The following is a 27,933-nucleotide window of genomic DNA, read 5'->3' as shown; positions in this document are numbered from 1 at the left end:
GATTTAGATATTTGATTATGATCATAAGTTAAAGCATGCTATTAAATACAAACAAAAAGATAAATAATTCTTTCAACTAGTAAAAATTTGCTTAGACTTTTTGCATATCTTATTTTATTTTTATTTTTATTTTTTTGGTCCAGTCGTGGGGCCTGAACTCTGGGCCTGGGCGCTGTCCCTCAGCTCTTCAGCTCAAGGATAGCGCTCTACCACTTGAGCCACAGTGCCACTTCCAGCTTTTTATTTTCTTTTTGCTTATGTGGTGCTGAGGAATCGAACCCAGGGCCTCATGCATGCAAGGCAAGCACTCTACCACTGAGCCACCTTCCCAGCCCGACTTTTTGCATATCTTACCCTTAAATATTTGCCTACTTAAAACATGTAAAATCTAGCTGGGCACTGGTGGCTCATACCTATAATCCTAGCTACTCAGGAGTCTGAGATCTGAGGATCGCGGTTCAAAGCCAGATTGGGCAGGGAAGTCCATGAAACTTTTATCTTCAATAAACCACTAGAAAACCAGAAGTGGCGCTAGAGTGCTAGAGTGCTAGCCTTTAGCTGAAGAGGGACAGTGCTCAGGCCTAGGCCCAGAGTTCAATTCAAGCCCCATGACCTAAAAAAAAACAAAACAAACAAACAAAAAAAACCAAACATGGAAAATCTAAAACTCTTTAAATATTTATTTACAGTGTTAAAAGGTCACTGAAACTGGATGATCCACTAGAAGAAAATGTAAGTACTTGCTTAAGAATCGATAGCATGGGAGCTGGGAAAGTGGCTCAGTGGTAGAGTGCTTGCCTTGCATGCATGAGGCCCTGGGTTCAATTGCTCAGCACTACATAAGCACAAAAAGCCATATTGCTCAGCACTACATAAGCACAAAAAGCCGTAAGTGGCGCTGTGGCTCAAGTGGTAGAGCACTAGCCTTGAACTGAAGAGCTGAGGGCTAGTGCCCAGGCCCAGAGCTCAGGCCCCATGACCAACAACAAGAAAAAAGAATTGATAACATGATAAGACTGGGTTTTCTTTTTTGTTATTGTTGTTGTTTTGTGCAATTACTCGAGCTAGAACTCAAGATCTCACACTCTTGCTTAGCTTTTACAATTAAATCTGATTCTCTCTTAAGCCACACTTTCACTTCTGGCATTTTGCTGATGAATTGGAGATAAGCAACTCATGGATTTATCTGCCTAGGCTGGCTTTGAACTAGGATCATTAGCTCTCAGCTTCCTGAGTAGCTAGGATTATAGGCAGGAGCTACCAGCACCCAGCAATTATGGTTTTTTGCTTTGTTTAGGGATTTTTTTTTGGTGCAGTCTTAGATCTTCAACTCAGGGCCTAGGTGCTGTACCTGAGCTTTTGTGCTCAAGGCTAGGTCTCTACCTACCACTTGAGATACAGCTCCACTTCTAGCTCTTTGGTAGTTAATTGGAAGTGAGAGTCGTATGCACTTACATGTTTGGGCTGGCTTCAAACCACAGTCCTCATTATCTCAGCCTCCTTAGCATCTAGGATTACAGGTATGAGCCACCAGTGCATAGCCCATGCATAGCCCAATTGTGTTCACTGTCAATTACTGATTTACCTTGGTAGATATAAAAACGTTAAATGGGCTGGGAAGGTGGCTCTGTGGTAGAGCGCTTGCCTTGCATGCATGAGGCCCTGGGTTCGATTCCTCAGCATCACATAAGCAAAAATAAAAAAGCTGGAAGTGGCGCTGTGGCTCAAGTGGTAGAGCACTAGCCTTGAGCTGAAGAGCTGAGGGACAGTGCCCAGGCCCAGAGTTCAGGCCCCACAACCGGACCCCCCCCAAAAAAAAAAAAAGTTTAAAAAAACAAGTGACATAATTGTAAGGTACACTGTTTCTTTTCTTCCTTTTTTTTTTGGGGGGGGGGGAGGGAAGAGGAGGTCTGGTCCAATCATGGGGCCTGAACTCTGGGTCTGGGTGCTGTCCCTCAGCTCTTCAACTCAAGCTAACACTCTACCACTTGAGCCACAGTGCCACTTCTGGCTTTTTTTTTTCTTCTGCTTATGTGGTGCTGAGGAATCGAACCCAGGGCCTCAAGTGCATGCAAGGCAAGCACTCTACCACTGAGCCACCTTCCCAGCCCCACTGTTTCTTGCATATGAAATATATATTTTATAAATCACATATGTGGAATTTTCTGGCCAGTTTAAGGTATTCACTTAGAAGCAAATTATTTAGAAGCTTTGAATAAATTTACTGGTAGGAAAAAATAGAATGCCTTTTAAATGTAAGAAATAATACAGCATACTTGCAACACTTTAATCTGCATATTATAATCTTCTTAATTAAAATAAAAACATTAGTAACATTTTCATATCAAAAATGGAATTATTTTCCTGTTGTCCTTTTATTTTTATGCTGGCACAGATCCATCAACAAAGTACCAACAATGTCATAAATTTCACCGTGGTTATCACAATAAAAATTAAATAGTACTGCTATTACTTTTGTAATTCTAGTCATAGCACATTCCTAGTGCCAGCATGTCATGACATATGTTAGTTTATTATCATATCAACTGTGGATTTAGATACAAACGCTAATACCAAAATAATTATGATTTTGGTAATTTCAAGTCTAAATAAACTGATGAGAAAGTAAATGAAAATACTTAACATATAATGTACTCCTGCAAAATCTCATGAGAATGTCATTTTAAGAAATGGATTTTATATGGAGTTTCTCTTTGGAAGATATACTGGTATTTAACAAAACCGAAATATTTACCATTTAAAAAACTTTCTAAGTGCTTTTTAAAAAAAATTGTACACCAAGGTGGCAAAATACTGCAATGACACTAAAAAAAAATCATTAACAGTGTAATTAGCAATTTAGAGTACCATTATCCAACTTGTTCTGTGCAGAATGCAGCTGTGACTGTAATTCTGCATCTGTTTCTTTGGTCAGAATGGTATTTTGGTAGATGAGTAGTCCAGCTTGAAATGAAATACTGTTCTTTTCTGCCCTAAAGCTCTTCCTTGGGAGATGGAAACATTATTTAAATGGGGAAGAATGACCATTTCAGAATCCATTCTCTTCATGAAGCACAATTGTCATCACAATGGGCTTTCTATTCTTTTTTTTCCTGCAGATGAGAATCTAGCAAAGAGACTAGTGCTGCTAATAATAGCCTGTATTTTAAACTAATTATTATTATATTTGGGCCAGTTCTGTACTTTTAAACCAGTTACTTTGAATGTTAACTCAGCTTTTACTTGCTGCTGGTCATCTATTCATATTTTCTACTTTTCATGGTTCAGTCCTGACAGGTTGAATGTTTCTAAGAATTTGTCCATTTTAGAATGATTAAATAATTAATTAATTTTTGTCGGTCATGGAGCTTGAACTCTGGGCCTGGGCGTTGTCCCTCAGCTCTTTAGCTCAAGGCGAGTGCACTACCACTTGAGCCACCAGTGCCACTTCTGGTTTTCTGAGTGGTTTATTGGCGATAAGAGTCTCAGGGACTTTTCCTGCTTGGGCTTGCTTTGAACCATGATCCTCAGATCTCAGCCTCCTGAGTAGCTAGGATTACAGGAGTGAGCCACCGGTGCCTGACTTGATTATTTAATTTGTTAGACCGAATGATAAGTAGAATCTCTTTATGATCTCTTATTTCTATAAGGTCACTACAAGTTAAATATCATTAATCTGAAAATCTGAAATGCTGTTTGATTCAAGAATGTCTAGCAGTAAGTAGAGAGTTACATTTGTCCCCCTCCTATTAGTAAATCTTAGTAAATCTATGACCGTTTCAACATAAGATTTTTGTACCTCTATAAAAGTTCCTGAGTAACTTGAATACATTCTTCTTCCCTTTCTTAGTCTCCCATCTGGGATGAGATACAAACTACCAATTGTGTTCCATTGTACTTACCCTGTAGCTCAGTGATACATGTTCATAGTGGTCTTACAACATGTAAATGAAACCTTTTTCTCTTTAGCCACCATGACATCACAATCACTACTGCAGCAGGGCAGGATACTGGCTCCAGATACTACAAAAAAACACAACAGGTCTTTCTCCAAGACAAAAGCCCACAATTTTGAAAGGTTAATTTCAGCCCTTATTTCATACATTCATTCTTAAGCAGCACAGATGGGTGTTTGAAGGACTCTTGTCATTGAGATGTGTTTATTTGATGGGTGATTTGCTATAGTGAATTCTTTGTTTTGCCAGTCCTGGGATTTGAACTCAGGGCCTGGGCACTGTCTCTCAGCTTTTTTTGCTCAGGGCTAGTACTCTACCACTTGAGCCACAGAACCATGTCCAGCTTTTTCTGTGTATATGGTACTGAGGAATCGAACTCAGGGTTTTATGCATGGTAGGCAAGCATGCTACCTCTAAGCTACATTCCCAGCCCTGTAGTGAATTCTTTCTGTACCTCCCACTATCATTCCAAAAACCTATATTTACCAACTCCAACTTTTACACACACACACACACACACACACACACACACACACATACACACAAGTACATACACTCACATGCATCCACACACACATCATTGTGCATGGTAGGCCTAACAATATCACTGAAGGCTGACTCAAGTATAGAGCAAATCCCATTCCTTCAGATTAGAGGATTGGAATAGGCATCCTTGTTACAAATGTAGACACCTCATCTGATCTTCGCTTCCTTTTCCTGGCCCATGCTCATTTCCTATACCACTTTTTTTCTTTTTCTTTTCCTTTTTCTTTTCTTTTTTTTGTTGTTGTTGGTCAGAGGGCTTAAACTCAGGGCCCACATTATGGTATATTTTAAGAAAGAAATACTACTCAACAATAAAAGAACATACTACTAACACATATGATCTCAAAACAAGGTAAGCAGCTGGGCACCAGGTGGCTGACAGCTGTAATCCTAGCTATTCGGGAGGCTGAGATCTGAGGAACACAGTTCAAAGTTAGCCCAGGCAGCAAAGTCTGTGAGAATCCTATTTCCAATAAACTACCAAAAAAAAAGCCAAGAGTAAAGCTGTAGCTCCAGTTGTAGAGTGTTGTATGTGAGCAGTAGAAGCTCAGGGATAGCACCAAGGCTCTGAGTTCAATCCCCAGGACCAACACACACACCACACACACACCACACGCACACACACACACACACACACACACACACACACACACACACACACACACACACACACACACACACACACACACACACACACACACACACACACACACACACACACACACACACACACACACACACACACACACACACACACACACACACACACACACACACACACACACACCAAAAAAGCAAACATGTTAAGCAAAAGAAGTCAAACACCTAAATTATGTCTTTCATTTATAGGAAGTTCAAGAATAGCCAAAATTATGTGTGGTTATTGGAATTAGGAAATGGTTGCAACTGAGCCTGTAAGAAGATCTGGATAGTAAAATGTATATCTCAGCTGGTGGTTTCATCAGTGAGAACTCACAAAAGTCAGCAAGTTGAACTAGATCTGTGTATTTTATTGCAGTAAACCATAGTTCAGTAAATAAAAACCTATCTAGGTTGGAATAAGCTTCATATTCGGAAAAATAAGAGGATGTATGAAAGTATGATGGGAAACAGCCATGAAAATGCTTCATAGAAAATATCTTGAGGATTACTAAATGAGTACCATAATACATCCTTTTCTGCTGTCATAACTTTCTTACATTAAAATTATTATAGTATCATAAAATTATGGAAGAATAATGAGCACAAATAGAAAAACCAGTATATCAACTTTTTCAGCTAAAGTTTTATTTTTCCTGTTAAATTTTTAAAATATTAAATTGATAAATCATTAAATTCACAGATCTTGAATGTACATTTTGATGAATTTTAATGAATACATAGCCCTGTATTTCAAATACCCAATCAAGAAGTAGTACATTTCCATTATTGAAGATCTGATATCTTGATCCTCTTCTTTCTCTACTATCCATGAGGATCACTAGATATGTATAAATCCTTTTGTGTTTTATGTTTAAAAAACAACAACAAAACTCCAGTGTTTATAAACCAATAAGTCTGGTAATTGTAGCAGCTGATATTAGTTGATCCTTCTTACTTTTCCAGGAACTCAAGGCCCAAAATGTGAAAAGTACCTAATCCTGTTAGATTTTTAAATTCTCTAATATAAATTCTATAACTACTACTAAGAGTGCCTAATAATTATATCTTATATGGGACATTACACTAACCTAATTAATCAGTGGTAAGTTATCAAGAATTTCCTCTGCTAGATACTAGTGACTCAAATTTGTAATCCTAACTAAGTGGGAGGCTGAGTATTGGTGGTTCATGGTTCTAGGTCAGCCTGGGCAGAAAAGTTTATAAGACTTTTCCACCCTTCTATATGTCATCACAAATTATATGGATGCTGAGCTTGGGAAGATCATAGAGCCAGGCTAGCCTGGACAGAAAAATCCATGAGTTTCTATTGAGGGAACCTGGATGAGGTATCATGCACCTATAATCACAGCTACGATAGGAAGCCTAGAGTTGGCAGGTCAAGGCTTAGGCATGTATCTGGACTGGAAGAAAGACCCTATCCTAAAATAACCAGTGAAAAACAAGCTGTATATATGGCCCAATAGTATCATGCCAGCCTAGAAGTGCAAGGCCCTGAGTTTTCAAACTCCTAGTACTACCAAGAAAATATTATCTTGCTGGGCTTGGTGTTACATGCCTGTATTTTCCCCCACTGAGGAAACTGAAGCAAGGAAGATCATAAGTTTGAAGCTAGTCTGGGCTACATAGTGAATTCCAGGCCTGTGACACAGAAAGGTCTGTCTCAAAATTAAAAAAAAAAACAACAACTTTAGCTGCCTTTTTGTTTTTGATTATACAGATACCTATAAAGTACCTATGTTTTAAATATTTCAGTGATGGCATAGACAAGTAATTCATAATAATAATTTTATATTCTATATTTCATTATGAAATCACCCTTAGTACTTTGTAGATTATACATAATGGGTAAAAAATAATCAATGAAATGCAGGCATCTTTTTTGGTAGAATGCTTTAAACAAGGTGATGAAGCAAGCTACAATTGGCAAAGGATATTGAAGGAAAATGTCATATCTCTTTGAAGTTATAGAGTGATCATTGATCACTTCTTACACATAAAAATCAATGCCTGAATTTTAGTTTTGCTACTATACAAGATTTGACCTCTTAAAAAAATAAAAAAAATAAAAAACATGGCCTTTTGTTTAGTTGTTCTGTGATAAATTTGTTCTAAATATCTCTATGTACTCAGTAACTATTTGAAGCAGTTATATAAATTATTATAGAACTGGTTGTGACATCTATTTCCTTGCATGATTTTTCCCCCTTTTCTAGCCAAATGTTACAGCTTTTTGGAAGGGTCTAATAGAATCACTCTTTAGCATCTTCAGAGAATAAATAAAAGTTAGAAAACTTGGGTAAAATCTTGAAGGAAAGAAAACTTAGGGAAGTAAGGTTTTCTCTTTGTGTATACAGGAGAGCAAGCATCTTAAAAGAAATTGTTGGGCCAGGTGCTGGTGGCTCATTCCTGTAATCCTAGCTACTCAGGAGGCTGACATCTGAGGACTGAAGTTTTAAACCAGCTCAGGCAGAAAAGAGACTCTTATCTCCAATTAAGTACATAATCCAGAAGTGAAGTTGTGGCTGAAGTAGTAGAACACTAGCCTTGAGCAAAGAGCTCAGGAAAGAGCCCAGGGCCTGACCAACAAGAGGTAAAAAAGAAAGAAATTGTTTACTGAAGAATATTTACTGGGAGGATAGGGAAAAGTAGGATTTCAGTTTTCTGTCAATCTAGAGTAGTTACTGTATATTTTTCCTTTTAACCAACACAAATAACTAAAAAGAAAAGGAAATTTGATGTTTTTAAAGTGAGGCAAACCACACACACTCACATCCACGTGCATGCACACACAAGACTTTTCTGAAAGCTAGAAAATTGTTTTTAAGAAGAAATATATTATCTACAGTAGCAATGTTTAGACATCTGGCAATTGGATAAAATAATTTTTGGTGAAAATAGGAAAACAGATTGACATAAACGTACTTTAGAGTAGTGACTTTCATTTCTTGTACATACACAGTGAAATAGTTCTAGGCAATAAATTCTTGGAAAAGCAGAGTAGGGATTGGATAAATGTCATAGTTTATGACTGAATATATATAAACAGGTGAAAACCAAGATGAAGAGGTAATAGTAACTCTTGATAAAGAGACTTAAGACCATTCTACCCTACTAAAAGGATTGCTTTAGTTATAACTTGATATTATGGTTTGATTTTTTTTAAGATATTGGTTACATTTGTGGCTACTATAGATACATAAAATAAATGCTTTTTGTTCCCCCAAACAGAGAAATATTTATCATTTAAAATCTTAACTATAAAATTTTTGATACTATATATTGTTAGAATGAATACCAAGATTTTTGAGAAAGGTGACAAAGCCACTATTTCTGTCCTGGGTGTCTTAAAAATAAAGGATAGTTGACCATAGAGAATTTAGCTACCAAGCTAAAGTTTAGTTATACAGTGTTAACAGCACATGAGTCTTGAGACTTTATCCCCACATTCATCCTGAGCTATCTGTTATGCCCATGACTTCTGGTTTTTCATGCTTTTTTTTTTTTTTTTTTTGGGTCCGGTCATGGAGCCTGCACTCAGGGCCTGGGCACTGTCCCTCAGCTCTTCAGTTCAAGTCTAGCGCTCTACCACTTGAGCCACAGCACCACTTCCGGCTTTTTTTTCTTTTTTGCTTATGTGGTGCTGAGGAATCGAACCCAGGGCCTCATGCATGCAAGGCAAGCGCTCTACCACTGAGCCACCTTCCCAGCCCCTTTTCATGCTTTTTATATTCACTTATCTAACTTAGCATCAGCCATCCCTCTCACAATTATCCTTCTGTAGCAGATTACTTCACCCACATTGGTTTTCCCATCTCTTTTTTTAAAATTTTTTATTATCTTTTAAGTTGTTGTACAAAGGAGATTATGAATTTAACAAAGCAGTTTACAAATACAATGCATCTTGATCATTGTTACTCCTTTCAACATTCTCATCCCCTTTTGATCCTCTTCCTTTACTTTTCTGTTTTATGGTATATTCACTTTATATACCTCTGAATTTCTAGCATATATACTCACTTAAAACCTCATTTCTGGTGTGGCTAACTTGGTAGACGCTCCTTAAGGCCAGGACAATTCATATATATATATATGTATATATACTTATACATATACATATATATATACTTATATATATACATATATATATATATATTAGTTAGCATTGTTAGGTGACCAGGAAGCATAATGGAAAGCAAAATTTAAGAGAGCAAACAGTTAACAATGAGATAATGAATGTTTAAAGAAAGGATGTCATGGGCTGTGAAGGTGGCTCAGTGGTAGAGCGCTTGCCTTGCATGCAAGAGGCCCTGGGTTTGATTCCTCAGCACCACATAAGCAAAAAGAAAAAAGCCGGAAGTGGTGCTGTGGCTCAAGTGGTAGAGTGCTAGCCTTGAGCTGAAGAGCTGAGGGACAGCGCCCAGGCCCAGAGTTCAAGCCCCATGACCGGACCCCCGCCCCCCCAAAAAAAGGGATGTCATGAATTAGAAACCTAAATGAAAATAAAAAAACATTCCAAGATGATATTATATGATAATCTGAAATTCCAGGTGCCAGTGAATGTTAGTTAAATGAACTAATGAGTATATTCTGAGTAGAATGATGTAACCAAATCTGCTGGTTGGTTCCTTTTAAGTCATTCATTCTTTATACACTTTTGAGTTCTCTAGGGTAAAAAATGAAGAAAAAATTTCAGGAACAACTTCTATATGGTAGACAAATGAAACGTTAAAAGAGTATGTTACCTACAATAAGAGAAATACACATTGCCTAGGGAAATAAAAGGAGACTGCTACCAAAAGAAGTTGTAGTTAGACCAAATTCACAATTGTTTAGACATTATTTTTGTTTGGACATTATCTAATCTTCACGTTATGACACTTTCAGAGAACTGTGAATCATTTCAGAATAACTATATAAGAGAGCACTGCTCCTTCCCAGAATTTCCTTGCTGATCTTAGGAAAAAGCAACTCTGAGAATTCAGATTCATTGAAACAAAAAATGAGTATGATGCTGTGAGACTAATATCGCTAAACCTGCTGGGAGCTACCACCTAATAAGTTAGTAACACTGTAATGTCAAAGTTGCATAAAAATCAAATTGAAATGCCCTAATTCGTGTAGAGTTCTGAAATTGCTGCATAAGTAGAATAGTGTTAGCTCTGAAGGTGGTAAATGGGTATATTTTAAATCTGAAAAGACCAGGAAAATTAGTATACATTTGAATATTGCTGGATTTTTAAGGCATTTTCAAAGATCTACAGCTAAACGTAAATCTTTGTGTTCCAAATTTTTATATCTAGTCATTTGCTTCCCCAAAAATCACAAGGAAGAAAAGCATTGAAACTTACTCTCCAACAACTGGAACTTGTCAAATGAGCCCTTTTTCCTCTCCCACAAGATCTGAAGAACAAGAGCACAGAAATAGACCAGCAAATGGTAAGTTGAACTTTCCTTTCCACGTACAGTGAGATTTTTCTGGTATTGATTAACTCAAGATTTTGATTTAATAATATGTAGATCTTGCTGCATCTGATTTTTCTCTTTTCCCAAAAAATTTAATGTAGAAAAGACTAGAATGTAGATATTACTTTGAACGTAAATGCAAACTTTCTAGTCACTTATTTTAAAATGCTACCGTAGACTTTGTTCCTGTACTGTTCCAGCCATTAAATAGAAATTATGGTCTGATAGCCCTCAGCTACTATCAATTATAGTGGTTTCAGATACACCCCTGAACAAGCTATCCATCATGTGCATAAATTAAAGGCACAGAACTCAGGTACTGCTGCACTACAGGTTAACAGTAAGATTCCTAAATGTTGTTTTTATTCCTGATTTCCATTATTTTTAATCCACATTTACTGAATTTTTATATGGTTTGCCTATATCATACTTTATTCCCTTCTTTTTCTAGTTATTTGAAATGCCTTTCTAAATTGTAGAATTTTTCCATAGGAAAAAAAACTTTTAGTATGAAATCTTTTTAAGTTTTTTAATTGAGTTATGAACATAAATAAATGTTGTGCTCCTTTAGTTTATTGCTAAAATATTTATTTTAAAGCGCAAATTTCAATTTTCTAGGTTTAATTTTTTTAAATATTGAGTAAGGTCAGGAATCAGTGGCATGTCATTTTTTGTTGTTTTGTTTTGTTTTGTTTTGTTTGGGTCTGGTCGTGAGGCCTGAACTCTGGGCCTGGGCGCTGTCCCTCAGCTCTTCAGCTCAAGGCTAGCACTCTACCACTTGAGTCACAGCGCCACTTCCAGCTTTTTTCTTTTTTGCTTATGTGGTGCTGAGGAATCGAACCCAGGGCCTCATGCATGCAAGGCAAGCGCTCTACCTCTGAGCCACCTTCCCAGCCCCTGGCATGTCATTTTTTATAATATAGAATTTTATAGGCTCAAATTTAACAAAATGTTCTAGATATGCTATGATTAGCCTAATTCATATTTTATTTTTAACGTTTTTATTGTGTATTAAACATATACTAGAATCTACACAGTAAACAAAGAAATCTCATTTTACCTAATTTGTTAAAATGAAACATATCAATATTGTATACATATTAACAAGATCATAAATGTCTCTGGATTTTCAAGTTCTATAATTCTGTTTTAAACTTCTTTTTTTTTTTTTTGGGGGGGGGGGGTCGGTCGTGGGGCTTGAACTCTGGGCCTGGGCGCTGTCCCTCAGCTCTTCAGCTCAAGGCTAGTGCTCTACCACTTGAGCCACAGCACCACTTCCAGCTTTTTTCTTTTTGCTTATGTGGTGCTGAGGAATCGAACCCAGGGCCTCATGCATGCAAGGCAAGTGCTCTACCACTGAGCCACCTTCCCAGCCCTGGTCTTTATCTTTTTAATTAAAATTAATTACTTAATTGTATATCTCCATACTAAAATTTGAAAATTGCAAAGACAGGTGATATTACATTTTTTTCAGAAAACAATGGTAAGCATGTGAAGATCATCATGTTGTATGCTTTATATATTTGTTAAATAAACAATAGGTACTTTTTCCCTACCATCAATTTTTTTTTCTGTGCTATCACTAAGAACTTAACTATATTTACTATTGTATTTTAATCTAATTATATTATCATCAAATTGGATTTCCCTAGTATTTACTTAAGTACTCCAAATATCACAAAACTTTTATTCAAAAGATAATTCTTGCCTTTTTATTTTTGGTGTTACTAAGGTTTGAACCTAGAGCCTCATATTTGCTAGGCAGGTACCCTATCACATAAACCATGTCTCCAAATCTTTAAAAAAATGTTTTTTCTATATAATATCACTTTTTTAATGAAAAAAATCCTACTTCCTTTTTTCATCCTTTTATTTTCTATTTAAAATTTGACACAGAACTAGAGTTGTGGCTCAAGTGGTAGAAAATTATTCTTGAGCAAATGAAGCTCAGGAATATCCCAAGCCTTGAGTTCAAGCACCAGGATAGACACAAAAAATTAGTAAATAAACTCACATTAAAATTTGACAATCTTTCTTTTCCATTTTTTGGCAGTACAAGGTTTGAACTCAGTGCCTTGAACTTACTTACTTGGCTAGTGTGCTACTGCTTGAGCCATACCCTCAGCACTACTTTTGGCTGATTATTTTGGAGATATCATCTTGTGGGATTTTCTGGCAGCCTATCTTTGAACTAACTCTGCCTCTCAGATTTCTGAGTAGATAGGACTATGGGCATGAGCCTTGATACCCAGTTTATTCTGTTTCCATTGGATTTCAGTGTTTGTTTCTGTGAGACAGGGTCTTGCTTTGTATCACAGGTTGGCCTGTAAGCCAATATCCTTCTGCAACTGCCTCCAAGTGGTGGGATTGTAGGCATGTACTGCCATATCCAGCTAAAACTAGAGATCTAAATTCTATTGAAATTTGACAAATTGTCTCTTAACTATATGTTCTTTTGCTTTATTACATATATAGGAAAGAGAAAAACAATGATTCACTTCAATTTGACTAAAAGAAAGGAATCAACAAAAGAAGACAATGATGAGTAAGTTTATTTTTAAAATCATCCATTTTTTTTCTTGGTTAGAAATAATTTTTATTATCTTCTCCCTCCATCTACAGATGACTTCACAGAGACATGAAAATTTTATCCATGTCTTCATCAATTACAGTTGTAGAAAATAGGCTTAACTAATACCCTGTCAGCAATATATTTCTATCACTTTTTTAAACAATAAGCCATTTTATTTTTCTGTATTAGTTTTGAGTAGTTTTCTTTTTTTGATCAAACCAAGATCATTTTAGTTTATAGTTAATGGTTTCGTGACAGAGTCCCTCCCCCTAACCCCTAAAAAAATTACTATCCTAAGTGATAAACTCTTCTTGTACATTCAGCAAACTTTATATTGGAAAAAGCAAAAAAAACATACATATTTTGCAGCAAAGTTTTCATATTTGTTAACATGACAATTTAACTATTTATAGAAACATTCTATAGCTCAGCTGAAGTATTCTTTCTTAAAGATGTGATGTACTTCATTTATAAAGTTCCTAGAAGAAGTTCCCATTGACACAATTATCAATTAGTGACCTGATATCAATAATTTTCTGGAGTATCTCTTCTGAAAGTCAGATTTGTTCAGATAAATAGAACTACTAAAGACAATCAGTGATCTAAGAATTAGAAGTCAGAGAGTATGATGTTTTCAAGAATGTTTTCAATTAGCTGAGTTAACAGTAGGGTATCCCTTTTCTACATTCTCTATATTCCTGCCTAAGTAACTGTCCCTTCCATAAATGATAGCACTGTCACTTGCTGGGGAAATTAGATCTGGACCCTTGCCTCACACTATACACAAAAATCAATTCTAGACAGATTATAATGTGGAGAGTAAAAGAGTAAAAATTTAAGAGGAAAATGTAGGACAGCTTTTTAAGACCTTGAAGTAGGCAAAGTACCGACTACAAAAGAATTGATAAATTGGCCTATTCTAAAACTTCTTTTCATAAAAAGAAACTTAACTTTTTGAGAGGTCCCAAATAGAATAAGCCTAACGTATTTGACTTTCTAAACCCCTTCGTCTACCCCTTAGCACAGAATTATTTCTCTCATTTTTATTTCCATAGAACACAGTATATTGAGAAAAATTAGATTAAGTAACCTGATACCATCAACAAACCACTTGTAAATCAGTCTCTCTTCCTCTCTCCCTCTCTCCCCCCCTTTCTTCTTTCCTTCCTTCCTTCCTTCTTTCCTTCCTCCCTTCCTCTCTTCCTCTCTCTCCTTCTCTCTCTGACTCAAAAAGATGTTTGTACACCAGTATACACTTTAGCATACTTCACAATACCCAATAGGTGCAAACAACCCAAATGTTTCTCCACAGATGAATGGATAGGCAAAAAGTGATATATACGTGAAACTGAATATTATTTGTCATAAAAGGGAAATTAGTTTTGATACATGCTGCACATTGGATGAACCTTGAAAACAGGACTCAGTGAAACAAGCCAGACAGATAAGGCCAAGTATTCTAAGGTTGCAATTATATGTAGTATCTAGAAGAGGTGAATTTAAAGAGACAAAAAGTAGGTTATATATTTTTCAGATGCTAGTTGGGCTATGGCACAGGGAATCAAGCAATCTTAATGGTTAAAATTTCTGTTTTAGCTATAGATTGTGGTGGTGGTTGCACAATATTATCAATCTACTGGGTTATGTACTTACCATGTTTGAAATGACAAATTTTGTTATATCTTAACCACAAAAATATTTTAAATTGAAAAATTAAAGGATACCCCAAAAACCTACCCAAGGAAGTCCATGAACATATAATAGACCTAAAAACAGTGGGGACATTTTTTGGACAAGGAGTGTTTTTACATTGTCTATAGATTTTTTTTTAAATGACCAGTTTTCTGATGTATAGGAAAGTTACCCAGAAATACATATTTCTAGTCTAGAGAAATTGCTGATATTATAGCTCTTTCATGGATATAGCCTAGTAACTTGTATTTTCTATACTCTCATAAGGATGCCATTCCTACACTTTTGTAAATATTGTATAATGGTTTAAAAACATAGGTCAGACATATTTAAGTTCACATCTTGACTGTTACAAGTCCTGGATAATGAAATAATTTTTTTGTCTTCAGTTTCCACACCTTAAAATAGAAATGATTTTTACCACAAAGTTGTTTTTAAAATTTAAAGATTGCAAAGTAACAAGTACAGTACCTTTAGGTGAAAAAAATGCTTTAAAATATTAGCATATTATCATTATCATTTAGTTTTTTTATTTGAATATTCTGTGACTTTTTTTTTTGGTTAATCATGGGGCTGGAACTCAGGGCCTGGGCACTGTCCCTGAGCTCTTTTGCTCAAGGGTAGGTAGTAGTCTACCACTTTGAGCCACAGCACCATGTCCGGTTTTTGAGTCTCTGAGTTACACTGCCTCAGTCTCGAGTGAAGTGAGCAGTGGTGTGGAGCTATAGAGAAGTAACAAGCCAGCAATGTCTTCTTTCTCACTCAGTGGGGAATGAGAGAAGTGAGACTTCCGGAGATGCTTGGTCGTATATATTGTTTGCAAAGCAATGAAAATGAAGGAGGAGGATTTGCATACTTTATCACCCTGAAAAATGTCAAGAAAGGAGTGGAAAATGGAATTAAAGTTTCTTAAAGTCGAATTAAAGCTCTGAAAGTGACTTGCTACATTTATAACATTTACTCTACTGAGTATTATTTTTTTTCCATCATTCCTAGATTCATGATGTTGCTATCTAAAGCTGAAAAATCATCAGAAGAAATCTTGAAAATAATGCAAAATTTACGTAGTATACAGGTTTGTCTTTTTGTGTATAGTTTTTCATACTTCCTAACTCACTTGAAGAGTAATAGGAAATAAGTTCCAGATTAGAGATTCAATCCAAGAGTTCACAAGTGATATGTTTAGTTTACTTTTAATGAGAATGTTTTTGCTTATGTGAATATTACTGAACCATAATATATTAGTCATATCTGGCTTTTCACATTTGTAGATATGCTTTATCTTTTTAATTAATAATACTTTGGTTTTGCCTCTGGGCAACTCAGGGCCTTGTGCTTGCTAGGAAGGCACTCTACCATTTGATCCTGAGCCACAGCCACAACCCATTTTGATGTATGGTTTTTGTTTGTTTGTTTGTTTTCCTTCCAGACAGGGCCTCATATTTTTCCTGGGGCTGGTATCAAACTCTGATCCTCCTAATGTATGATGAGTACTACCACATCTGTAATTGAGATTGAGATTGTGGTCTCTCTGACGCTTAGCCGTGGCTGGTCTAGACTCATGATTCTCCCAATCACCTCTTGAATAGCTATGAGTAATAATAATGCATTGTTTTTAGTCAGGCATTAGAAAGCTTCCAATAACCAAATTATTGAAAAAGTTAAATTCCCTAACATAGAATTTTCTCTTGTCAGTAATGTTATAGAATACTTACTTAACTCTCTTTTAGGCTTTGGAGGGAAACAGAGAGCTTGAAAATCTCATTGGCACCTTCTATATACCATGTTTCTTAAGAAGAGAAATGAAGAAAACCAAAGAACTAAGTAAGAAAATTTAATGTTTTCAACATTAGTAAATTTAAATAAATTTCTTCATTTTTCTCAAGTTTAAATTTGACAATACTATGTATACACCATTACTGGAATGTGAGAGAACTACTTTTCTCTTCTTTAAATAAGAAGCCAGGTATCTTTTATTAGGCTATGTAACTTGGAGAATACCAGAATACCTCTTTTTTTTTTTTTTTTTTTTGGCTGGTCCTGGAACTTGAACTCAGAGCCTGGGCACTGTCCTTGTGTCTCTTTGTGCTCAAGGCTAGTGCTCTACCACTTGAGCCACAGCACCACTTCTGGCTTTTTTTTCTGTTTAATTGGTACTGAGGAATTGAACCCAAGGCTTTGTGCATGCTACGCAAGCACTCTACCACTAAGCCACATTCCCAGCCAGTGAATACCTCTTTAATGGTAAGGAAAAGATTATACCTTGGAAATTTCTAATAGGCTTCTGTTATGTAGAGATCATTTTTAAAATATGAAATTGCATATTATTACTTATGTAATATATATAATATGACATTTGTACTTTATATTTGATAGCTATGGCATGTATTACCCTTTAAATTATGTTGTTCTACATAATGGAAAATTATTCCATATGAATTCATTGTATTTTCCTATGTAGCCCAAGCTGGCCTCAAATTTGCCATCCTCCTACCTCGGCTTCCCAAGAGCTGGGATTATAGGTATGTACCACCATGTATAACTTTTCCATATTAATTCTTAACATAGGATTTCTTTTTTCTTTTAGTGACAAGAGTAACAAAACAGAAATTGTTTGAGAAGAGTTCAGTACTTCCTCACAAAGGTAGAGTTATGTTTTACTTTACATAAAGAGATGCTTTCATCCCATCTGACCAAATAAGACCAATCATCATGAGTGTATGTATCTCACGTATATAATCTCATTTGCATTTAACAGAAGACCATGTCTAATGAAGTCAACTTCCCTGATGATTGGTTTAAATATCTTTTGAAATACAATTTTAAATTTTGTCTATTTCTTTCTTCAGAGAAGTATGACCAACAATGTATTAATATACTATAATTTTAGTGGAATGAATATACAAAGCATTTAAAATTATTGTAACCAGTACCCTGGAAATGATGACCTTGGATACTTGATCTGTTTGTGAACTCATGCCTCTGACATTTTACACTATGAGAAACTACATCAGCAGTTTTTAAGTTTCTATAGGAAATATACATCTATAACTCCTAAGTGGAAGAAAGCTTAGTTTTATATATACTATGCCAATAATATAAAATCAAAATCTATAGTGTCTGAAAACTAATTAGTACTAGGTCCTATTTGGCTGGCATTTACCAGAATTTGAAAATATAGGAAGAGAAAAATTCTCAAAGAAATGAATATAAAGAAATTGTACCAAAAGTATTAATATGTCCTTCTTTTCCTCCAGGGGATACATTTGTTATCTCCTTCCTATTATCTATTTTATTTCAGTTCTTTGTGTTTATGCAAGATCAGTCTTAGAGTTGATTTCTTTTATTTCATGCAGAATGACTTATCCATTATGAAGTTTTCCCATACAACCCAGTTTTGAATATTCATAGAGGAAAGTTTATCCCTATTCATGTTTTACATTTCTAATACATTGGTTATTTGTCTTAAAAGCCTAAAAATACAATACCTTTATATAAGTATCTTTACATATTGTATATTGATATGCCTAAGCTGGATACTAGTGGCTAACACCCTTAATTGAAGCTACTCTGGAGGCTAAGATCTAAGGATCACAGTTTGAAGCTAGCCCAAGGAGACAAATCCTTGAAATTCTAATTTATGACTAACCAGGAAAAAGCCAAAACTAGATGTGTGGCTCAAGTGGCTCTCTAGCCATCTGTGAGTAAGAAAGTAGAGTCTGAGTCTGAGGCCTCTGGAGTTCTGGTACTAGCACACACGCGTGCACACACATACACAAACACACATACCACACATACACACAAACATTAATACTTATTTTCTTTGTAATTTGTGTTTGAGCTATGTAGTTTTACTGAGTGCTTTTCCACCTCTTTCTCTGGTTCCTACTGTGTATATTTTTAATGAGGGGATTTTTGTTGTTGTTAAAGATGATGTAAACACAACAGCACATAACACAATTTTTTTACTAAGCTAAAAACCTTAACCTGTATCTGTTTATACATTCATTTAAAGAAGACTTTGACAGTCAAACTAATTTATTTTGTATGTTTCTTATTTGAAATTAGGCTTTTGGCTTTTAATAGAAATTTCTCCATTGCCTTTTCTGTACTACACTATTATCCAGAATTGTTTTAATTTTAAAATTTTAAATGGGCTTGCACCTGTAATCCTAGCTTCTCAGGAGGCTAAGAACTGAGCATCATAGTTCCAAGCCAGTCCAGGCAGGAAGTCTATAAGACTCCTCTTTCCAAAAAAGAAAAGTGTGGCTCAAGTAGTAGAGCACTAGTCTTAAGTGAAAAAGCTAAGGGATAGTGTTCAGGCCCTGAGTTCAAGTTCCAGTACTGGAACAAAAAAAAAGTATAAATTTTAAAATGTTTTATGAATCTTTGTAACACTGAAAAGTATATAAAATAAAAAATGAACCCAATACTATATACTACAATTGTTTCATAGGAATTTACTTGTCTCTTTTGAGTACGCTTCCTGCTCTTCTTACTTTTTTTCTTTCAAATTCCCTTAGATTCTTGTACATTTTCCTGGATTAAAATAGACATTTGGAGGGAAATTTTACTATTTGTGCCATCAGCACTCCAACTTTTTTTTTTAGCATTTTCATTTCAGTGCTAGTTCCCTTTACTTAGTATCACTTACAACCCTGATTACACAAGAGTATAATTGTAAAATCAATACTCAGGTCCAGGGGACCATCCCTGAGATTTTTTTTTCTCTACCACTTAAGTCACAGCTTCACTTCCTGCTTTTTTGGTGGTTAATTGAAAATAAGAGCCTCATAGATTTTTTCCACTGGGTCTAGCTTTCACTCTCAATCCTCTGATCTTAGCCTCCTGAGTAGCTAGAATTACAGGAGTGGGCCATCAGTGCCTGGCTAATGCAAATGTTTTAGTAGACATCTGGTACACATTTTTTAAGGCTTCATGTAACTTATTCTACAAACATTCTTTTTTTTGTCAGTCATGGGGCTTGAACTCTAGGCCTAGGCACTGTCCCTCAGCTCTTCAGTTCAAGGCTAAGCTAGAGCTCTACCACTTAAGCCACAGCTCCACTTCCGATTTTCTGGTGGTTAATTAGAAATAAGAGTCTCATGGACTTTCCTGCCCAGACTGGCTTTGAACTGTGATCCTCAGATCTCAGCTTTCTGAGTAGCTAGGATTACAAGTGTGAGCCACCAGCACCCAGCTCTACAAACACTCTTTGCGTGCATAACAAGAGAAGCTGCACTAAAAGTTTCAGAGGTTTGAGAAGGACTGAACCTTAGAAATCAAGGTTCCTTGATATAGTAACAGAAGATCTTCTCTGCTAAGTACAAGTTTCTTAAACAAAGAAGGCTTCTTACTGAAGGAAGCCCAACTTCAGTGTCCTTAATAATATTGGCTTTATGACTATTAGGAAAAGAATCAAATGAAAAGTTCTTTTTCTGCTAGATATGGATGTGAATTTTCATAATTATTTTAAATTTATTATGCCTACGATTTTAAATAGACAACCATTCAGTGGGCTGACACAGATGGAATATCACATTATCATCACATGGCAAGGCATGAAATTTATTTGCTTTATATAACTAACCTCTACTTAAAACAACCTGATATAGCTATTCCTTAGTCAATAAGTGGCATTTTGTAATATTTGGTACTATCATTTTTTTGAGATTCTGAAAAATGCCACCATTGTTTGTCTATGACTAGTACTTCCAGTAAACAAAATGTTTTTGAAAAGAATGTAAGCAAAATGCAGAGTGGTTGCCAAGATATAATGTAGACACTAAGCTTCAGTCCAAAACATAGTTTATCTGTTTTGAAAATAATTGTGTAGGTTGCAGTATGCATATTTTAATGAAATACAGCCATCTGAACTTTATATTGTTCAAAGAGGTTGATTGTTTCAGCTGTTTATAATAGAAAATGTTTCAGAATTTCTAGCTCGTATTAAAAGAAAAACATGTCCTTTAGTTAGCTTCCATTATAAAATTTACATGATAAAATTCATTTAGGTTACAGGATTTTAAGTTTATCATAAATGTACAGAACAAATTTTCAACCTCTTCTAAGACTATAAATGGATTACACTGCCTTTTCATTCTAACCACAAACTGAAGTATTTTTTAAACATAAAAATGTTGTCCTTTCCCCCACTCAGTATTGCAAAAGTATTCATCACATCAACTAAATAATTTTACTCTCAGAGGACTACTAGCCTTCCCCCCCCCCCACATATCATAGCATTAAACAATATCTTTTTTCAAGCAGATACTTCTGTTTTACAAGCACCAAGGTTTGAAGTTCAGACACGATAAGGTTTAAAATTTCCCCCTTCAAAAAAAAAATCCCTCTTAGCTTATAGGCGGATAATTAATTTCAGTAGCACAAATATACATTAGTGTACACTATAGTCCTCAGCTCTTACAAGGAATCAGTTCTCATTTAAATCATCCATGGGTCATACCTGACCTATTAATAAGGTTAACGCACCATCCATCATTGTTTGGGGAATACATTTCAACAGCTAAAAATGCTTCTTGGGACTTGTCTACGACTTAAGGAAAAAGGTTTATTACTTTTCACAGCTTTTTTAGTAATTTTCTTCCATGATTTAAATTTTTTATACTTTTATGAGAAGTATATTTTTTCTTTTAAGTAAAATCAGTAAAATAATGTTGAAACTATGTATCTGAACCCACTTAGTGGCAATTATGTGTTTAAGAGGTGTAAATAACTTGCTAGCAGCAGACATTACAAATATCCAGGTGCTCTGTATGTGCTGATGACAACAAAATTGAAAAGAAAGACTGTAATAATTCTGACTGGTTTTCTCTGCAGAAGATATTGATTATTTGTGTGTGGTGAGAGATTTGGAAAATTCAATTAAAGGAGTTGTGCAAAGGTTTCATAAATTTTCCTTCTACAGCGTGTACACAGACATTGTTGCGTATTAAATCAATGCAGCACTTCACAATATATTTTCTTTGAAACATAAAAATAAATAACATTTAAACAGTTCTGCTTACTACAGAAACAAATTTTATTTTCTGTGAAGCATTTAGTCATGTGCTATCACTGACTCATACACATTTGCCAGCTGTAACAAATTTTATAGACATTTTCCCCTGAGACATAGCTCACATACTATGAATTTTTAAATGAGCAAATGGTGAAGAAGGGATGTCAGCAATATAAAAATTGATCAGTTAAAAGATAAAAGCATAAGTAAAGAGATTTGTATGGTAGTCCTAATAGGTTTTATTAAATAAAAATACTATAAAAAGACTGTAATGAATAGACTGAATGAATGAACTGTTCTTGAGGTAGAGAAAAATTATTCTGGCACATTTATAGAAATTGGTTTTCTGTCACCTGACAGTCGAACATTTTTTTCCTTTTTTTAACTCTTAGAGGAGTTTAAAAAAAAAAAGCCCTCCCCCCAAGTCAAATAAATTATTTTAAGTGGCTTACATATTTTAAATACATATGTAGCAAAGCAGATGTTAGTAGTATTAATATAGCTAGTTAGATTGCTATGAACCTAATTTGTATAGTAAGTAAATAGTAGGTGATTAACCCTCTCTGATTAACCCTCTCTCAAACCTCAGAAAGGAGGGAGTTGGTCATTTTATTCATACTTCCCATCATACACTTCAGCCCTGTAAAGCCTCTGTTAGACTAGGTTTCCCTACTGGTCCTCTCTCTACTAGATTGTTCTTCCTTCTTCTCTAGCAAATTCCTGCCTGTCCTGGAAGATCAGTCTCAGATGTCCCACCCTTTGAGGAACTCTTCCCAAACTCTGCTATGTAACAGAAAAGCTGCTCCATCTTCTAGACTCCTCCACTTTCTGAATATTTATAAATATATCATGATGTAATAAAATATAAAGCTCTATTTCCTTCTGGACTCCTATGGAGACTAGTCTGTACAGAACCATCAGAAGGTCCTCGATGCAGGACAGTGAATGTGTGAATGAATGTCTTTTCTAAGTATTTTTAAAAGAATTACCAGGATATTTTCAAATACTTATAAATTGCTCTTTTTACCCACTTCATTAATTTATTATTTATTTATTTCCTATTACAAACTAAGCACTGTTCTAGCCTTGGGGATGTGGTGGCAAACAGGACAACCCTGCCCTCAGGAGTTTTGAACCCAGTGTAAATGACAAGTAATCACAATAAAGCACAGAGTATAATGACAGTGGTATTACACAGTGTAAGAGTTACTCTGTTAGTGTACTCCTCACATTCCTTAGTAAAACAGTATAATAAGTAAGCATACATTATAATAAATGTTTTTGGCTGTTTTTTATACTTTAAAATGTACATTCTAAAATAAAACTAGCTAGGAGTCTATCAACTTCTGTTTACCATGTAAAATAAGTTTATTTTAATTTGATCTAGAGTCAGTATAATGCATCATATAGTGTGATAAGTTACTTTGAACTGTTTTCTGAAAAAAAATCTTTTTTCACACAGAATTATGCCATCTTGACAGTTATGAATTCCTTAGAGCCATTTTAAACGGAGGTACTGTTTTCCATTTTCTAATTTAGTTTAACCTCTTTAAGTATCACTGTATTTTGTTCAGGTAGAAACTGTTTATTTAAATTATCAGATTTGGTATGTCTTTATCTAAGAAAATAGGCATATGCGCTTTGGAGCTTTGTTGAAATTATGTTCAATCCATTCTTGTAAACAATGGGGGAAGATTAAGATTCATTAGTAAAAGGGCCTGAAATTAAGAGTCTTTAGTTTAAAAAAAGTAGCTAAAGAGTAAGTCTGTAAAATTTGGAAATGTGCAAATTAAGTAAATAATATATATTAGTTATACCTTTTCCTCAAAATAATTTCTTGTAACCAGAACAAATCTTGTTAAGTGAAGAAAGCCAAGTTCAGAGAAACAAAATGGCACATGCTCTAATTTGCAGAAATTAGATCTGAAATATACTGGGATATAATAAATTATACAGGATTCTAGATATTCACATACAGTGAAATCAAGAGTATACTCTTGGGAGAGAAACACGAAGATGTAATGCCTAAGTGCCTCTTCATATTCACATAAAATAATGCACATATCAAAATGAACCTCAAGATATGGAAACAAGAGCTCTTTTTTGTAATTCTGTCTTCTGTACCTTATGTATGATGTAGTCAAGTGTATATATTCAGCAGGGTTGGGGGGAGGGTACAGAATTCAAGGGCAAAAAATGTGAAAAAGTGCAGCAGTGGAGCTCACTAAACACAGATGAAAGTGACTTATACAACTCATGGGTGGAGATGGGAGGGAGGGACTGGGAGAGAGTAAGGAAACAACAGAAGACACTTGTACAAAAGGAAATGTACTCATTACCTGATTCATGTAATTGTAATCCCTTGTACATGACCACTATAATAATTAAGTAAATTAGTAATAAAAAAAAAAAAGTTCCACTGGACTGGTGGCTCATGCCTGTAATCCTAGCTACTCAGGAGGCTGAGATCTGAGGCCAGCCCAGGCATGAAAGTCCATGAGACTCTTATCTCCAATTAAGCACAGAAAAAGCCAGAAGTAGCACTGTGGCTCAAATAGTAGGGCTAGCCTTGAGCAAAAGGGATCCCAGGGACCGCACTGAAGCACAGAGTTCAAGCCCGAGAACTGGCAAAAAATAAAAATCCCTTGTGTTCAGCAATACAAAGATACCTTTCTAATAGCTTATTATAGCATGTACTGTAATCAGTCAGTACATCATGATGTCATGTTTTGGTGTATCTGTAACTTAGGTTCACACTGGGAAATGACACTGTCCTAGACTTCCTGGCATCAAAATTAAAAGATTCTTATAAGCCAACTAGATATTGTCAACTATCTCCTAGAAGAAGAAAAAATAAAGCAAAATTAAAGAATTATGTTCAATTAAGAAAATTCCGGGGCTGGGAAGGTGGCTCAGTGGTAGAACGCTTGCCTTGCATGCATGAGGTCTTGGGTTCAATTCCTCAGCACCATATAAGCAGAAAAGAAAGAAAGAAAGAAAATTCCTTTGGAAATAGTGTCAGAAGTGGTTTCTTTTAGCTTAAAAAACTAGCTTTTCTTAAAATACTTGAAAGACATCTTATAATATTGTATACATTCATTCATTGAAATATCCATTCTATTTATACAATAAATAATAATAGCTAAGACCTGTAGAGCATATTTTATGTGGCACTATTGTAAGTGCTATCTACACATCCATTTATTCTTCAGAACAACATAAGGTAGTTACAGTTATTACCTTTACTTGCTGGTGAGGAAACAGAAGTGGAGCCCACAGTGATCTTGAATTCTGTGTGATTTTCCAAACCTAAGAAGCTCAGTCTTGAAGCAGACCCTAAGTCAACAGGCTTCTAAATTTGTGAAGATCTCAGATCTGCCTTACCCTGCATGGTTGCAGGTCAGCATGAGAATGAGCTTAGGAAGTACAAAGGCCCATTGGACTTTTGATAGGGAAACTGTAAAGTGGGGAAGAATGGTCTGCAAAATTAATAACGCATGGCATTAGTAAAATGTGGAATGAATGTTTCGGACATACTTTCACTGGGTATAAGAGAGACAATAACAAAAATTCCCTCTTCTTTGGGACAGAGGAGTGTAAACATTTCTCTACCATGAATACCCAATAAAGAATAAGACTTGCTACAGAACTCACAACAGGCACAGATCACCTTTGGGTGAGGTAGCTCAGTAACTTGTTAAAGATTCATGATTTTAAAACTAATTTTATCTGAATGTGGTCAGTACTTGGGAGGCTGAGGCAGGATGGTCTCAAGTTCAAGGCCAGCTTGCGCTACATACCAAAATCCTATTTCAAAAGATAATTATAATAATGCTAACAGTCCTAGTTATTCCACTCTACCTTATCTTTGAACGCTATCAAGATCCTCATGTTGAAAAGTTGTACTTTACTAGACATTTGGAGTTTGAAAAATGGGGTCATTTTCTATTTTGTTTGGTTTTGAGACAGTCTCTTTATGAGCCCTGGCTTACGTCTATCCTCCTGCTTCAGTTTCCCAAATGCTAGAATTATAGTATGTCACCATGTATTGCCCCAAAAAGCAGTACTTTTAATGAGGTTTATAAACAAAGTAGGCAGAGAGAATATGAACAAAAAGTACAGGAAAGCAGAATGATAGACAGTGAGATAGAGGCCATATCACTGACAATTACAATTAACTAGGCTAATATATTTATCTTTAATTTATTAAGCAGAAGTGGGCCAGTAGAGATGACTTATATAAGTAACAACTTGAGATGTTTCTGAAAGAATAATGTAATTGCTATGAGGGATGAACACTGCTACTGTGTGCTATAGCATATATCACATTGATCCAAGTATTTCTTTTTGCTGGATGTTACATTTGTCTTGGAATCTTTTTCAACACAGTTATCTCAGCAGTCATAATCAGTTGATGAAAACTTTGCAGGGTCTGACATTACAAAAAAAGTAAGATTTGGATTAGATATTCAACACCAGCTCTACCTGCTTTAGTTACATGGCCTTAAACTAGATCATGGTTTCCCCTAAGGCTTGATTATAAACAAGACCAGAAAACTTCTTTTCCTTTATTGTAATATCATCTACTATGACAAGTGTATGAATAACCTTTGAGGAAATAGTGAAAAGCACATAGTCTATAGGAATACAGACTAGACTGAAACATAAAGTTGGAGAAAGTAGGTTGCTGACAACCAACCTTAAGACAAGAAGGAATACATGTGAAGGCCTGTTAAGAATAGTGTACTATAAGGACCCACTTCCTTATAACTGTTATAAGGAAGGAAGGAGTGAAAGGTCCACATACCCTATGGGACACATATGCCTTCAACTGCCACCAGCTGCCTCCTTCCAAGGCTTCACTTTCACACAAAGTTCCTAATGTCAAAATAAGACAAGAACCTCTACCACCGCTAGGAGTCCCCAGAGGGATACAATGTGGAAAAGAATCTGTCACAGTAAAGTCTTTTAGGGGGCAGCTGTTGGAGGAAACACCTGCTTGAAAGACCCTTAAAGCTTTCAGACGAAGGCATGTAAATGTGGTGTTTTCAGTAGGTCATGTCAGTATTAAAATTCTCTCAAAAGTATCTCATGTATTTTCACTTGAGATGAAGAGCCAGTGCTGTCAGAGTAATCATTCAATTGCTTATAAAGTGAATCCGACTTAAAACTCAAAACTATGCAAATGAGGATAGGAACCAAGGCTCAAGTAATATAGCACCTGTCTAGCAAGCCCAGGGCCTTAAGTTCAAACAGTGCCAAAAAAAGCAAATGAGAGATATCTAATTAAAAAGGTAACAGGATAATGGGTGATTAGTGAGTAAGCCATTTTATATATAATGTATGAAAGACATTAAACTGAGAACTGATTTGTGATGATGTAATAATCATCTTTCATATTTTACAGGCTCCTAGAAGAAATGTACTTTCTATGAGCAAAACTTCTGCATCTGCTTGATCATATTTAAAGGAACAGAAAAAATGTTTGTAACTAATCTGCCCAGTAAATACCAGCTCGTAGCACTAGGCAGGTGCAAGACGAGATAAAATTTCTTGCAGCTAATTTAAACTTTCTACACACACCAGTAGATAATCTCAATGTAAATAATACATTTCTTCTTGACCCTTTAATGTAACAAGCTAACACATATAAGAGGACCTTCTATTCTGTGTCACATTTCTAGATATTTGCAGTACTTGTGGATAGAATTTCTAAAACATGTATGACAGTGCCTCTTTGAACAGAGCTATATTTTTTCTAGAACACTGAATAAAATTTAATGTAAGTGAAATTAGGTACCATTTTCCCATTTAAAAGTACTTGTTCCTTATTAATTTACAGATTCTTTTTTTTTTTAAATGTATTGCAAAATACAAGACTATAGCCTCTAGCTTAGGAATGTATCTTTATTATATATATATGCTAGTCTTTTTTCTGTGCTCGTAGAAAAAAACATTTTGAAAGTTTAAAAAAATTTTACACTTCATATGAAATGTGACAATGCATTTTCCAGCACAGA

General features: G+C 35.3%; 1 protein-coding gene across 3 annotated transcripts in view; it reads left to right on the top strand.

Annotated features, from left to right (window-relative positions):
* The window catches only part of Itgb3bp (integrin subunit beta 3 binding protein), a 40,556-nt gene extending 12,842 nt beyond the window's left edge, over positions 1-27,714 (top strand). The window contains exons 3-10 of one of the 3 annotated variants that reach the window (XM_070004415.1): positions 690-732; positions 10,466-10,601; positions 13,104-13,173; positions 15,889-15,967; positions 16,623-16,716; positions 17,480-17,536; positions 23,376-23,426; positions 27,321-27,714. In XM_070004415.1, coding sequence (XP_069860516.1) covers positions 690-732; positions 10,466-10,601; positions 13,104-13,173; positions 15,889-15,967; positions 16,623-16,716; positions 17,480-17,536; positions 23,376-23,426; positions 27,321-27,328 — 538 coding nt within the window. In that variant the 3' untranslated portion in view covers positions 27,329-27,714. The remainder of the gene's footprint in view (positions 1-689; positions 733-10,465; positions 10,602-13,103; positions 13,174-15,888; positions 15,968-16,622; positions 16,717-17,479; positions 17,537-23,375; positions 23,427-27,320) is intronic. The other 2 variants (XM_070004416.1, XM_070004417.1) reach the window with 2 other exon arrangements.
* Positions 27,715-27,933: the final 219 nt, after the last annotated feature.

This window comes from Dipodomys merriami, unplaced genomic scaffold (genome assembly GCF_024711535.1).
Source record: "Dipodomys merriami isolate MVZ:Mamm:240054 unplaced genomic scaffold, mDipMer1.0.p SCAF_627, whole genome shotgun sequence".
Taxonomy (NCBI): Eukaryota; Metazoa; Chordata; class Mammalia; order Rodentia; family Heteromyidae; genus Dipodomys; species Dipodomys merriami.
Note: the sequence above shows the minus strand (reverse complement) of the source record. Positions and strands in the feature narration are given on the sequence as shown.